We start from the raw sequence: 15432 nt of genomic DNA, 5'->3' as shown, positions 1-15432 counted from the left end.
TATCTTCTTGTGGACCTCTTTGGGTTCATCTTGTTTCAGAGGCTGTGCTTTTAGTCCTGGATATATGTTTCCTTTTCCATGTTGGGGAAGTTTGGAGCTTATTTCTTCAATGAATTTCTCTGCCTATTTATCTCTCCTTTTTTCTTCTTGTATAAGTGTTGGTACACTTGGTGTTGTTCCAGTAGTCTCTTTAAAATGTCCTCTATTTAAAAAACTTCTTTTCCTTTTGTTCTATTCATCATGGATGTTTTTCACTACCGGTCTTCTAATTTGTTGATTTGTTCCTCTTTATCATCTAATCTACCAGTAAGTCCTTCTAGTGAGTTTTAAATTTCAGTTATTATATTCTTAAGATTTGTTTGGTTCTTCTTTATATTTCTCTGTCTTTATAAACTTCTCATGGCATTCGTACGTTCTCTCCTGAATTTGTTGAGCATTTTTATGACATTAGTAGTCTTGAATTCTCCTTGGTACTGTTCCTTATTCCAGTTCATTTTTTTTCCTGAGGTTTTGTCTTACTACTTCATGTGGAATTGATTCTTCTCTTTATTTTGTTTAATTCTCTGTGATTGTTTTTATGTTTAGGTAGGTTTGTTATGTTTCTCAGTCTTGGAGAAGTGACTTTATGTTGGAGACATCCTATGGAGCCCAGTAGCCTACCTCCCTCTGGTCACCATATCATTCTTGCAGATCCTCCCTGTGAGCAGTGAGCAGGCCTTTCTGCTGTGTCAGTGCCGACTGCTGGAGCACGTTGGTGGGCAGGGCTGACTCCTGTCCTGGCTGCCTGCAGGCCCTGCTTTGTGTCTTGACTAGTGGCCTGCTGGCAGGTATAGTTGAGTTCCAATACTGGTGGTTGTCTGGCCTGGAAGTTCTCAGGATTGGTGCTAACTGCTGGTAATGGGGACTGGGTCCTGGTCTTAAGAAAAAATGTCAGCCAAATGTAATAAAATATCAACATTATAAATGAATCAATTTGGCATACCAGCTCGCCACTTCCACAGAGTGACTGGATAGCTCAATTCCTAAACCAGTTCATACTTCTTTATATGTGGAGTTAAGAGACAGATGATTAAGTCAGTAAGCAGAGAGTTTCCTTCTGGGACAGATACACAGTGGAGGGTATGTAACAAAGAATTCTATCTAGAAAATCTTTGGCAATAGATGCAAATTTAAGTAATAGTAGTATGATTAACTGTTATTAGAAAATGTGGTGTCTTTTTACTGAGTTACAATCTATTATTCTCTTTCAGTTAAGTCCAGAAAAATCTGGTTGCTTCAGATGAGCTTGGGAAGATCCAAGAGATGTAATTCTATATTCCAAAAATAAATACTTGGGCTTCCCTGATAGCTCAGTTGGTAAAGAATCTGCCTGCAATGCAGGAGACCCTGGTTCAATTCCTGGGTCAGGAAGATCCCCTGGAGAAGGGATAGGATACCCACTCCAGTATTCTTGGGCTTCCCTTGTGGCTCAGCTGGTAAAGAATCCACGTGCAATGAGGGAGACTTAAGTTCGATCCCTGGGTTGGAAAGATCCACAGAAGGGACTCTAGTATTCTGGCCTGGAGAATTCCATGAACTGTATAGTCCATAGGGTCGCAAAGAGTCAGACACAACTGAGTGACCCTCACTACTACTACAGTAACTACGTTTTACCCTGCTTCTCTTTATCTCTCTCAAAAATGTATTGCTTAACACACAGATTTTGGCATTCAATGTATTTCCTTTTCTCTTTCCAACCCCCATTTCCTCTTTTCAAAATTATGTACCACAGTGGAGACACGCAACAGGCTATTAGAAATATAAGACTAGGGAATTGGAGAGATGTTGAAATATAAATTAAAGGTATAAATTGGAGAACCTTATACTTTAAAAATTTGTTTGAAGCAGTGTAAATATATGTGATTGCTTCATGAATGTTTTGGGAGAAAATTTAAAGCCAATTCCTTTTTGGCTATAAAGAACTTTCAGTTAAATGAAACTTCTAGTTGTACGTGATGAAGACTTTTTGTTAATAATGATGCTGGTCCTTTATACAATATTATGATTATTGGTATGTAATGGTTACCTACTATTTTCTCTGTGATTCTAAACACCAAAATAATTTGAGATTATGTGTTAACAACATGTGTTGTGTAGCTCTGTGCTTGTCAATCATCAATTAGTGTTCCAAATACACATGAAATTAAACAGCAGTAAGTCCTGTAAAAACAGTTTATTAAAATTCAGCCAGTGAGAAGTTCACTGTATATATAGATTTGCCAAGTACGTTTATTTTGTAATAATTTTAATATTCCATTGCAATTGGTTAGTCAGAAAGAGAGAGAAAGAAAATAGAGACGGAATAAGAATGGGAAAGAAAGAATGTTGTGGTGTGGTCTTTTTGTTGTATAAATTTCTCTGACAGAATAGTTTGATAATCCCAGTTCATTATTATTCAATTATAAGAGTTTTAAATTTTGAAATTCCAAGCAATTGTACATAGCCATCTCAATTGTTTTACTAACTATATAGAATAAGATATTTAATATGTAGAAAGAGTTGGCCATATATGTATTACTACTTTAGATTACATGCTATATATTTCAGCACAGTTTAAACAAGCAAATGGATTATAGGTATTATAAATTTATATTTAACCTCAAATTAATATATTGAAACTGTGCACATATGGCTATTTTTTAAGATAATACCATTCTTCCAAGAACCCAAAATATACTTCTGGTGTTCTGTTCAAAACAACTCACGTTAATCAATTCAACTTTTTTTAATGTGGATGCTGCTGCTGCTGCTGCTAAGTCGCATCAGTCATATCGGACTCTGTGTGACCCCATAGGCGGCAGCCCACCAGGCTCCTCCCTCCCTGGGATTCTCCAGGCAAGAATACAGGAGTGGGTTGCCGTTTCCTTCTGCAGTGCATGAAAGTGAAAAGTGAAAGTGCAGTCGCTCAGTCGTGTCCGACTCCTTGCGACCCCATGGACTGTAGCCCACCAGGCTCCTCCGTCCATGGGATTTCTCAGGCAAGAGTACTGGAGTGGGTTGTCATTGCCTTCTCCGTTAATGTGGATGAGAAAATATATTTTATGATTTTGAGTGGTGAAAAAACTTTACTAGGAAGCTTAATGATTTACCCAGAGTCAGTAGAACTCAAAGGTAAAACCGATAGGCAAACACTATTCTTTTTTAGTTCCATGGATAGTTCTTTGCTTTCCACTAAGAAATTCACAGATTTTTAGGATAGGTTCCAAGGACAAGGTTCCTACTGTGCTTATCACTAAAAAAGAAGGACTTCTATAAATGGATAATATATGTAAGCATAAGTACACTTGGTACTTTTTATGTTGCTTAATATCTTAGATCTGTGTCTCTTGAAAACTCAGATATTCTGATATTTTGCTTCATAGTCTTCTGGAGTCTTATATGGTTAAAAATATATTAACTTATTCAAGCATCTAGCCAAAGAATTTTTGTGAGATATGTCATTTCCATATTTGAATATTTTGAAGATATTTAGGCTGTTAAAACCATTATCATAAAATGACACTGCTCTGAACATATAAAGAATTATTAAAGTCTCCTAAAATACCTAGTTTATTTCTCCATAAGTAGTGTAGGAAAATAATATAGATATAAAAATAAGCACATGACTTTCTGAAGCTGAAACTCTTTCAAATGTGCAATATCTGAGCTGCCATATGAGATCTGTGTTAAGGATTACAGTAAACTCTGTCAGTTTGTGAAATTTCATCAAAGTGGGATGATAATTTTTTTAATTTATAACATGTACATTTTTTTTTTGCTGAAAATGCCTGACCTAAACAGCACAAAATAAAAGTAAATTTTGTAAATTGCTTGGTTTTATTTGAGATAAATATTCTAGGCAATTTGGATGACTACTTTCAGATTTGAATTATCTGAATTACATATACATATTTATTAAAAACAGCATCAATAATTCATAGTTTTCTGCTGACTAAATATTTTTTTAGCTTATTATATATATAGTATTTATATCTTTTAAAAATTCTGTCTGTATTAGAAGTAGATCAAGGAACAGGTGTGAATCAGACTGATAAAATTAGCCTATTTCTCCTATAAATTGTTAACATTTGAGAGTAATTATACCACTTTCTTTCTTGGAGGCTCAGAAATGTAGCTGTAATCTACAGAGGGGTAAAGAAAATGTAAACTTTTTGAAATTACTTAAAATTTCAGTAAAAATAGAGATAAATGATAACTTCTACATTAAACACATTCATTTATATGTTATATGTGATCCTTTCTACCAGTAAAAGCAAACCAGGAAAAAAATTAGTTTTTCAGAATGTGCTTGCAATCTCTGTTTACTGGGGAAGTAAATAACCATGATAGTTCTTTAAATTTAAAGTTAGACCAACTCATAATTGAATAATATTTAAAAGCATATTTCTGAACTTTTTAAAGGAAACTAACTCTTTTCAGGACTTAAGGAAATTAAAAGGATAAAAAAGACTTGATTTTATTGAAATTTTAAGAATAAAGGAAGGGAAGTGTTATGGCATGGATAAAAACATTCCTAAATGCTGAAAAGTTATGTTAAAGTCAAAGTTTTGTCTAGAAAAAAAGTAAAGAAATAAAAGCAAAATCAAGGACAACTGGTACGTTGTTAGCTGGACTTTTGTGATGATCATGGGAAATCAAAATTCTCATGATACATTTTACCTATAATTACAGAATTAATGTCTTGATTTCAGTCACCTCTGGGGGGAAAAAAAAAACCACTGCTGCTCTTCTCCTACAGTAAAAATAATATAAATTATTCTTAAATATAGTTATTGAGAAATTGTGGTACACTTTTGCTTAATTAACAAGGAACCATAAAAAAGAAAAAAGAAGGAAACTTATCCCTCATTTAGGTAGCAAACATGTTGTAAGTCTGGATCTGTCTTATGCTTCATCTTATCATCTAATACATCTCAATATCTAATACATGGTAGATATGTAGTAGATGCTTAATAAATATTTCCTGAGGAAATTTTAAAAAACCACTCTTAAAAATATGTACCTCAATAAAAAGATATGAATAGAGATCTTATAATACTGGCTTCCAAATATCAATTCATAAGCCTGTTACATCTTCAGATATTATTTTGATTAAAGCTTCTTTAAGACACATATAGGTATCTAGAGTCATATTACTTAAAAATCAGAAAAAAATGTATTTTAATAATGACTTGTATAAGGAGTTATATGCCTTTCACAGAAAAAATCAAATGAATTATCTAGATTTATTTTCAAAACAGTAGTCATTGCCTCCAATTTTTAGATGAATACATAAAGATCCCAAAGTGACTTACTCAAGACAACATGATGATAGAAAAGGATAAGATAGATTCAGTATGTATTTGCTGTTTCTACATATATACAATACTAATTTAATGATTGCAAGGAAAATAGGCATCATCCATTGTGCCTAAAGTAGGATTTCCTTCAGGAAAACCATTGGAAATGCCTAGAAAAGGCAATATTCTGTCTCTTTTTTTATATCTTTAGTGTGATAATGTGGGTGCATTTTTATGGGAAAATAACAGTTATCAGTTACCCTCAGAGAGAGTTGTTTTAAAGGAATAGAGTAGGAGTGGCTAATATGCTCAACATTTGTCCCATTCTTTTGTACTAACGGTAATTCATGTGAAGCAAAATTGTTAATATTACTGGTAAGGTAAGATTACAGCATGATTGTGACGTTGCCTTGAATATATTTGCAACATTCAATAATGCCTATGGGTTACCAGGCACTGAAGTAGATGCTGAGAATATGGAGATGAAATTAACATCTTTCCTTTTCTTTTTATTTATTTGTCTGTTTTGCGATCTTTGATCTTCATTGTGGCATTTAGGATCTTTTTTTTAGTTGCAACTTGTGGAATCTTTAGTTGTGACACTGGACTCTTTGTGGCATGTATGATCTAGTTCCCCAACCAGGGATCGAAGCAGGGCCTCCTACACTGGGAACAGAAAGTCTTAGCTTCAAGACCACCAGGGAAAGTCACTCAGCTTTCATAACTTTGAGTATGTTATAAAAACTAAAAAGGGAGATTTTTAAACAACAGCTATTATACAATATAGGAAGTGTGATGATAGAATTGTTTTTAAAAACAAAGAGAAAGCACATAAAGGAGGAGAGATTTCTTAGAGGAGATAATAGTTAAGCAGTAGCGTAAAAGGTAAGTGAAAGAAGATGTCAAAGATGGACACTTTGTTAAGTAGGGCCTGTCTTACAGGTTTCAGATGTAAATATAAATATGCAAAATACTCCTTTTCCACTACTAATAGGGTATAGAAATACTTATAATATTCAAATTTTATTCAAAAATTCAATTTACTCTAGACATTTTGAGAGTTGACTTACTACCTATAATATTAATTAATTTGTTTTCAATATCTGTTTATTTCTTCAGATTTTAAATAATATATTTCAATTATAAAAAATTTTGAAAAAAAATTAGAAATGTAAATGGACACAAATCAGATCAACCACCATGGAGTAAACTTTATTTTGTAAATGCAGAGAGCTTTGAGACTTATAACACAGAATAATTTTTTTAGTTAGAACTAAACTAACAAGAAATATCAAAGCAGTATTATTGAATCTCAAGGAAATTGTTGATTGTAACTTATTATCAGAGTACTTTTCATCATATTCCTCTGTGTAGTGAGAATTATTTCAATATTTTTGTATTGACAACTATGAACAGATAAAATATTAAAATAAATTACTTTTCTTTCTTTTAATCTTAGTAAAATCCAGTAATAATTGATGATAGGGGAAAAGATAAGAATAAATCAGTGAAGAGCACCTTCAATACTTTCTTTAAAGTACTTATTTATGATTTAATATACAGTATTTGAATTACAGAAGTTCACAAAGGAAACTAAATATTCTCATTCATTTCAAGAGATCTGTAACAAAACTGACCCGAGAATTATTCACTTATGCACCTAGATTCTTGAGATGTATTTTTGAGACAAAGCACCTTATGCCTAGGCTTGGCTGTTATATTGCTGTCGCCACTCACTACCTTGTGTTTATGACTGGTGTGCTGAGCGCTGGTATATGAAGCTTGTCCACACTTAACCAATATAAAATATTGCGTTTGAAGTGCTTTAATAGAACCTTTTCTTGGTGACCATTACTTAAGATATCAAAACACACACAGCAGTGAAGAGAATAGATTCTAAGCAGAGTCTCAGAGATTTCTATTAAGATATCATGGTTATAAGCTTGCACTTCTGAAAGTCAAAGAGATTTATTTTATTTATAAGAAATATGTAGCATGAAATTACTGTTTTGTAATTTTCCCCATATAAATTGAAAGAGCAAATGCTGGGGGTTTTGGATTCAAAAATAGAAATGTATTTTAAGTATGGTCTTCAATCCTGTTTTCATTTACTAATTTCATGTGTGTACATCTGCTTTTAAAACAACTATAGAAGAGGTCACAGTGATACTGGGATAAAGAGAAATGCCCTATATAGATTATTGTCATAAATGTACAAGATCTTAAAATATGGGAGAACCGGGAAACCGGATATCTAGATGAGTTGTATCTTACAGCTTAATTTTTAAAAATGTATTGCAAAAACACTACTTAATGACCACTAGTTTTTTTTTTCTTTGAAATCCCAACTTTAAAAATCAGTTGTGGTTGGCTAGCAACAATTTGCTTATTGCTTGTTACTGGTTATCAGATCTATGGATTTTAGTGATGCAGAGTTAAGCAAAAACCTGCCTGGAGTTTGGGGGAAATATCTGGTTTTGTGGTAACACCTCATATTTGCAAGCAAATGGGCCGAGCTTAAATTCTATCACACAAATAACAGCAATACCCCTTTTTGTTATACTAATTCAGCTCCTACAATCTTTTATCTTCCTCCTCTAATCTATTACATTTCAGCATTGCACCAAATACCAGCATTTTATGTTTATGTCTCACTGTGTGTTCTGTGTGTGTTCAACCTAGTTTTGACCATAAAATTAGTGTGTGTGTGTGTGTGTTAGCTGCTCAGTTGTGTTTGACTTTTTGCAACCTTACACATCCACTCTAATCTGCCGAATGCATAACACTTCTTTTACAGTTGCATAGATCAAGCTCAGTAATTGCATTGTTAAGTATTTTATAGTGAAAACAAACATATGCTTTCTCAATCTTTACCCTTCCATGTCTAAATTGAGAAGGCACTTGTAAAAGTTCTACTTTCTGAGAAAGCAGTGATGATTGCTTTATGGTAAAGTTCAGATTAACCATGTTTGGTATTGTCAATGTACTTTAAAATTATTAGTATAAAGCTTAGTGACTATTTTCTGTCAGGGGAGTGTGTAATTTCCTCAGGTCTATCTCGTCACAACAAAAACCTGAAGTGATGGGGCAGTGTTACAGCCCTCAGATGGACCAGTGTTATGCTCAGTTTTACTTAGAAAGTAAAGGAAAATACATCCTCAAGGTGTGAGGACATGCCAACCCAAAAGACACGAAGAGAAAAGAGGCGCCCAGCCCAATTTTGGCTCCTCTTTTTATATGGCTTTTCTCCTCCGTCTGGGCCTGCCCTATGTAAATTGGGCTAGCCAGGAGTCCTGTTTGTTTTACCTGAGCTCCTCACTCCGGTCCTCGGACCTTCCTTTGTTCTATTTTCGCGGGCTTTTCCCTTCCTTGTCTTTTAGCCACCGCCATTCTGGACTCATTTTTCCTATTCTAACTACCTAACATTCCATGTCAACGTGGGATTCCCTTTTAAAAATAGTGATCTATTACATACTGGTCATTGGAAGGTTTGAAGATTTTGTATATTCGTGATTATTGATATGTATGGTAATAAATTTTGTGTGTCTTAAAATTTCATCCTAGTTAATGGTTAATCATTAGGATAGCATAGATAAAATGCTTTTGAAATATGAGTTATTGACATTAATAAACCTATTTGAAATATTAACATTGGTGTGATAAATGAAATATTTTTGAATACTAACAAAATTTAATTTGGGGTATACGTAACAAAGTATCAATGTGTTTTAAATTATCATATTAGTATTATTTTCATAGTAATATCAAGAATTTTTCATGATAAGAATATATATTTAAAGTTTTAATATAAAATTAACAAATGTCTGAAAGCTAATACTATATGTATTTTCTCCTTAATTATAGTCATGATTTCATTGGAGAATTTACAACAAGCTACAGGGAACTTTCTAGAGGGCAATCACAGTTCAATGTATATGAGGTAAGAGGAATTTTACTTTATGTTTTTCTGGAATAAGTACATTTATGCTTTTAAAATATGGATTTTTACAAAAGATAATTGCCAAAAGCTACCAATATAAATAAGAATCTTTAAACTTATTGAGAAGATTGGTTTTTGAGATTAAATAATATTTCTCTTCAAATCACATGGTCATTTGAATCTACTTTGTTGTTTTAAAATTCTTGCCTATGAAACATTTTCTTATTTAAAAAACATCCAATATGTATATGTTTATTTTTCCTTGAGCTTCAGCCTTTATGTTTTGCCTTCCTACTAACATTCTCCTCAATCCTTTTTTTTAATTAATTTATTTTTTATTGAAGGATAATTGCTTTACAGAACTTTGTTGTTTTCTGCCAAACCTCAACATGAATCAGCCATAGGTATACATATAACCCCTCCCTTTTGAACCTCCCTCCCATCTCCCTCCCCATCCCACCCCTCTAGGTTGATACAGAGCCCCTGTTTGAGTTTTCTGAACTATACAGCAAATTCCCATTGGCTGTCTATTTTACATATGGTAATATGTTTCCATATTACTCTTTCCATACATTTCACCCTCTCCTCCCCTCTCCCCATGTCCATAAGTCTATTCTCTATGTCTCTTTCTCCATTGTTGCCCTGTAAATAAATTCTTCAGTATGATTTTTCTAGATTCCATATATATGCATTAGACTACAATATTTATCTTTCTATTTCTGACTTACTTCACTCTGTATAATAGATTCTAGGTTCATCCACCTCATTAGAACTGACTCAAATGGGTTCCTTTTTATGGCTGAGTAATATTCCATTCTGTATATGTACCACAACTTCTTTATCCATTCGTCTGTCAATGGATATCTAGATTGCTTCCATGTTCTAGCTATTGTAAATAGTGCTGCAATGAACAATGGGATACATGTGTCTTCTTCAATTTTGGTTTCCTCAGAGTATATGCCTAGGAGTGGGATTGCTGGGAGATGGGAATACCAGACCATCTGACCTGTCTCTTGAGAAACCTATATGCAGGTCAGGAAGCAACAGTTAGAACTGGACATGGAACAACAGACTGGTTCCAAATAGGAAAAAGGAGTACATCAAGGCTGTATATTGTCACCCTGCTTATTTAACTTATATGCAGAGTACATCATGAGAAACTCTGGGCTGAAAGAAGCACAAGCTGGAATCAAGATTGCCGGGAGAAATATCAATAACCTCAGATATGCAGATGATACCACCCTTATGGCATAAAGTGAAGAGGAACTAAAAAGCCTCTTGATGAAAATGAAAGAGGAGAGTGAAAAAGTTGGCTTAAAGCTCAACATTCAGAAAATGAAGATCATGGCAGCTGGTCCCATCACTTCATGGGAAATAGATGGGGAAACAGTGGAAACAGTGTCAGACTATTTTTGGGGGCTCCAAAATCATTGCAGATGGTGACTGCAGCCATGAAATTAAAAGAAGCTTACTCCTTGGAAGGAAAGTTATGACCAACCTAGATAGCATATTCAAAAGCAGAGACATTACTTTGCCAGCAAAGGTTCATCTAGTCAAGGCTATGGTTTTTCCAGTGATCATGTATGGATGTGAGATTTGGACTGTGAAGAAAACTGAGTGCCGAAGAATTGATGCTTTTGAACTGTGGTGTTGGAGAAGACTCTTGAGAGTCACTTGGACTGCAAGGAGAGCCAACCAGTCCATTCTAAAGGAGATCAGTCCTGGGTGTTCTTTGGAGGGACTGATGCTGAAGCTGAAACTCCAATACTTTGGCCACCTCATGCAAAGAGTTGAATCACTGGAAAAGACTCTGATGCTGGGAGGGATTGAGGGCAGGAGGAGAAGGGGACGACAGAGGATGAGATGGCTGGATGGCGTCACCGACTCTATGGACATGAGTTTGAGTGAACTCCAGGAGTTGCTGATGGACGGGGGGGCCTGGCATGCTGCAATTCATGGGATCACAAAGAGTCAGACACGACTGAGAGACTGAACTGAACTGAACTGAACTGATGGTGGTTTTATTTCTAGTTTTTTAAGGAATTTCCATACTATATTCCACAGTGGTTGTATCAGTTTACATTCCCATAAGAGCATTCCCTTTTCTCCACACCCTCTCCAGCATTTATTGTTTGAAGACCTTTTGATTATGGCCATTCTGACCAGTGTGAGGTGATATCTCATTGTAGTTTTGATTTGGTTTTCTCTAATAATGAGCAATGTTGAGCATCTTAGGTCTGAAGTAGGTTTCTTGTAGACAGCATATATATGGGTCTTGTTTTTGTATCCATTCAGCCAGTCTGTGTCTTTTGGTTAGAACATTTAATCCATTTACATTTAAAGTAATTATTGATATGTATGTTCGTATTGCCATTTTCTTAATTGCTTGGGGTTGATTGTATAGATCTTTTTCTTTCTCTTGTATTTCTTGACTATATAAGTCCCTTTAAAATTGGTTGTAAAGCTGGTTTGGTGGTACTGAATTCTCTTAACTTTTGCTTGTCTGAAAAGCTTTTGATTTCTCCATCAATTTTGAATAAGATCCTTTCCAGGTATAGTAATCTTGGCTGTAGATTTTTCCCTTTCAGTGCTTTAAATATATCCTGCCATTCCCTTCTGGGCTGCAGAGTTTCTGCTAAAAGACCAGCTGTTAAGCATATAGGGTTTCCCTTGTATGTTACTTGTTGCTTCTCCCTTCCTGCTTTTAATATTCTTTCTTTGTGTTTAGTCTTTGTTTTTTTGATTACTGTGTGTCTTAGCATGTTTCTCCTTAGGTTTATCCTATATGGGACTCATTGTGCCTCTTGGACTTGATTGACTATTTCCTTTTCCATGTTGGGGAAATTTTCAAATATAAATTTTCTCATACCCTTTCTTTTTCTCTTCTTCTGCTGCTGCTGACCCCTATAATTTGAATGTTGGTGCATTTGATATTGTCCCAGAGGTCTCAGACTCAGTTCTTTTCATTCTTTTTACCTTATTCTGCTCTTCAGAAGTTATTTCCACCGTTTTATCTTCCAGCTCACTGATTTATTCTTCTGCTTCAGGTATTCTGCTATTGATTCCTAGTTGATCGTGTGGATTTAATCTGTAGCTTGTACAGCTGGTAGGAAGGTTTTGGGTCTTCTTCCTTAGCTGCACTGCCCCTGGATTTCATTTGTGGTTTTATTTCCACCTCTACATGTAGGTGATTTACTGGAATTTGCTCCTGAGGCTGCCCTGGAGGGCTTGGATTTGCCCCTGTGAGAGCCAGATGTGGAGGTGGTGCAGCTGCTTGGGTTTCAGGGGTTCTGGCAGCACCAGTTACTCAGGGGAGTTGGTGGCTAGGGCAGTAGGAAATATAGTGCTCTAGAAGGGTATGGCAACCAGTATTGGCCAATACAATTCCAGTATTCTTGCCTGGAGAACCACCTCCCTGATGGAGAAGGCTGGTAGGACACAGTCTACAGGGTTGCAAAGCATCGGACATGATCGAAGCAACCCTGCGTGCATAGACACAAGACTTTTTTTTGCCTGTAGCAGCTCTGCCCCAGTAAGAGTTGAGCATGAAGATCACACAACTGCTTGGCTTGTGGGGACCCTGGTGGTGCCAATTGTGCAGGGACATGGACTGCCTCTGCCACAGGAATTATGGCCCTATCAGAGTCTTTTTTTATGAGCCTCTTGTAATTGGCGATTAGAAGGCCTCTTTGGCCAGTCTTTATCCATAGCTCTGCCCATTCAGGCACTTAAAGGGCTCCGTTGCTGGGGTCCTTCTCTGTTGTTCGGTGCATCAGGTATAGAGAGACTGCCCTGGCTGGGGTCCTACCCTGTAGATCGGCACATGAGACACTTAAAGGGGCACCCTGGGTGGGGTCCTACTCTGTAGTTTGCATATCAATCACTTAACGGAGCACCCTGGGTGGGGTCCTATGCTATAGGTCAGTGCATCAGGTGTTTGGGCCACACTCTTTATCATTCAGCTGCTGATGCTGGCATGTGGGGAGAGAGAGGCTATGGTGATGGCTGCATCCCCTACACGTGACTCAGCAGTATCACCTTGCTTCCATGGCTGTCTGGCATTCCTCCACTGGCATTTCCCACCACAATCTCCTCTCACACATCCCCTCATAGTCTCTCCACAGTCAACAGCAGCCCTTCCACTGGGATTGCTCCACAATCCCTAAACTCCAGCTCCCAGCTGCTGCGCCTTCCAGGGGACCAGGGGAGTATGAATGGCTGTGTTATGGACTGTCTGATTCTCATCCCATTTAGGCTGCCACAGATCAGCTGTTTCACTCTCAGCCTTGAATGTTTCTCCTCTGATTCAGAAAATTGCCTTGATGTGAGGATCGGACCCCTGCTTCAGTAGTCCCACCCACCGTGGACAGGTCCAGTTTTACTAACACTCCTTGTTTCCCCCTAGTTCCTTCATCCTACCGTGTTTTGTATGGTTCTATATATTCTTTTCCACTGGCCAGGTAGTCCTGTCCGCTCTCAGCTGGTGTTCTGCATGCACTTCTGTGTCTGAAGGTGTAGTCCTGATGTATCCATGGAGAGAGATGTACTCCATGTCCACCTACTCCTCCTCCATCTTGTTCTCTGTCATCTTGTTCTCCTCAACCCTTTTTTAATACAAAGAGAAAAATATGCATTTTAGTTGTGTCAGCAAGGTGTTACATAATTAGTTGGTTTTTTTTTTTTTTTTTTTGCTTAGTGTGTTTGAACATCTTAACTGTTATTTAGATGAAGACTGAAGGAAATGAAAAAGTATGATTCAGTCATTAAAGAAATCCAAGTTATCAAAGCAAACAGATTAGTTATTTCTGACTTAAACCTACCTTGCCAGTTAACTGCCACATATTTGTTGAACATAAGATATGTTCTAGCACTATTAATCCTTGAGGTTTGTCATTTGTTACATTTTCTGTAATTATTTAAATTTAATATACAACAATAGCAAAGGAGAATATCTCAGTACTTAGTCAATAATGATAACTATTTTCCTCCAAACTGACACTAAACTAAAATTGACCTCCTTTAAGTTAAGTGGAGAAATCTCCTCCTGTTGCTTTACTAGGCTAAAGCAGTTGTATTTCACACATTCATTTGTTTATTAGTTTATGAATAAGACATTTATCACATGACTTCTATATTCTGCACTCTATATTAGACCCAAAGGATGGAGAGATAAATGAAAACTTCACTGTCTAATGGGAGAAACAAACACATAAAATCTGTTTACATTACCTTGATAGGTGCTATATATAGATAGCAGATATGAGATATCTAGAGGGCAGTGCAGCAAATTTATCCCAAGAAACCTTCCCAGGCAAAGACAAAGTTGGAGTAATGGAGCAATTTTTCTATCTGGGTCTTTCAGAAACCCATGTTAAGGCTTGAAATAGACAATGAAATTAATATGACAGGTTGTACTTATATAGATATCTGTTCTTTCTCCATACCCTTAAGGTTGAAGAGGAACAACACAAGCATATTAGTCCTTTTGTACTTAGAACACAGGTACTTTGCCTGTGTTCAGTAATAATGCTCCAGAGATCAATTACATTGGATTTCCTTATCTTTAAAATATGTTCTTCTCTTTGGATCTCTCTTATCCAACAAAGTTTGCTTAATGAGATTGGTGTCACATCTAATAACAAAAAAGCTTAGTAACAATTGTTCCTTATTAAATGCCCTGCATGAATATTTGTGCCAAAATTTCAGATAACAATGTGTTCTTATTCTTTGTGTTATCAATAGAAGAGATTAGTCTGAAAAATATCTGGAAGAACTTTATATGTTATATCTAACATATATATAGATCTTGGTCCTATATACATTGGAAACTTCATTTTTTGCACACATGTAAGGGAATTAAGTTTTGTTGAGGCAACTAGGGAAATTTTCAATCATTATTCCTTCAAATATTCTTTGCCCCTTTCTCCCTTTTCCTTCTGGTACTCCAAATACTTTCTATCTATCTATCTATCTATTTATCTATCTATCTATATATGTTTTTATGTTTGTTTGATCATATCCCACATGTCTCATATGATTTGTTCTTATTTTTATTTTTGTTTCTTACACTAGAAAATCTCACTTGACCCATCTTCAAGTTTACTCATTATTTCTTCTGCCAACTCAAATCTTTTATTAAGCCTCTCTAGCAAATATTTCATTTATTACTGTACT

At 35.7% G+C, this 15432-nt stretch overlaps 1 protein-coding gene across 1 annotated transcript in view; it reads left to right on the top strand.

The window, feature by feature from the left end:
* CPNE8 (copine 8) overlaps positions 1 to 15432 on the top strand; it is a 294507-nt gene that overhangs the window by 184985 nt on the left and 94090 nt on the right. Inside the window, exon 13 of the mRNA XM_055580543.1 lies at positions 9183 to 9258. Within this exon, the coding sequence (XP_055436518.1) occupies positions 9183 to 9258 (76 nt within the window). The remainder of the gene's footprint in view (positions 1 to 9182; positions 9259 to 15432) is intronic.

The sequence above is a fragment of the Bubalus kerabau genome, chromosome 1, assembly GCF_029407905.1.
Source record: "Bubalus kerabau isolate K-KA32 ecotype Philippines breed swamp buffalo chromosome 1, PCC_UOA_SB_1v2, whole genome shotgun sequence".
Lineage (NCBI taxonomy): Eukaryota > Metazoa > Chordata > Mammalia > Artiodactyla > Bovidae > Bubalus > Bubalus kerabau.
The sequence above is the reverse complement of the archived record's forward strand: the minus strand, read 5'-3'. Positions and strand labels throughout refer to the sequence as shown.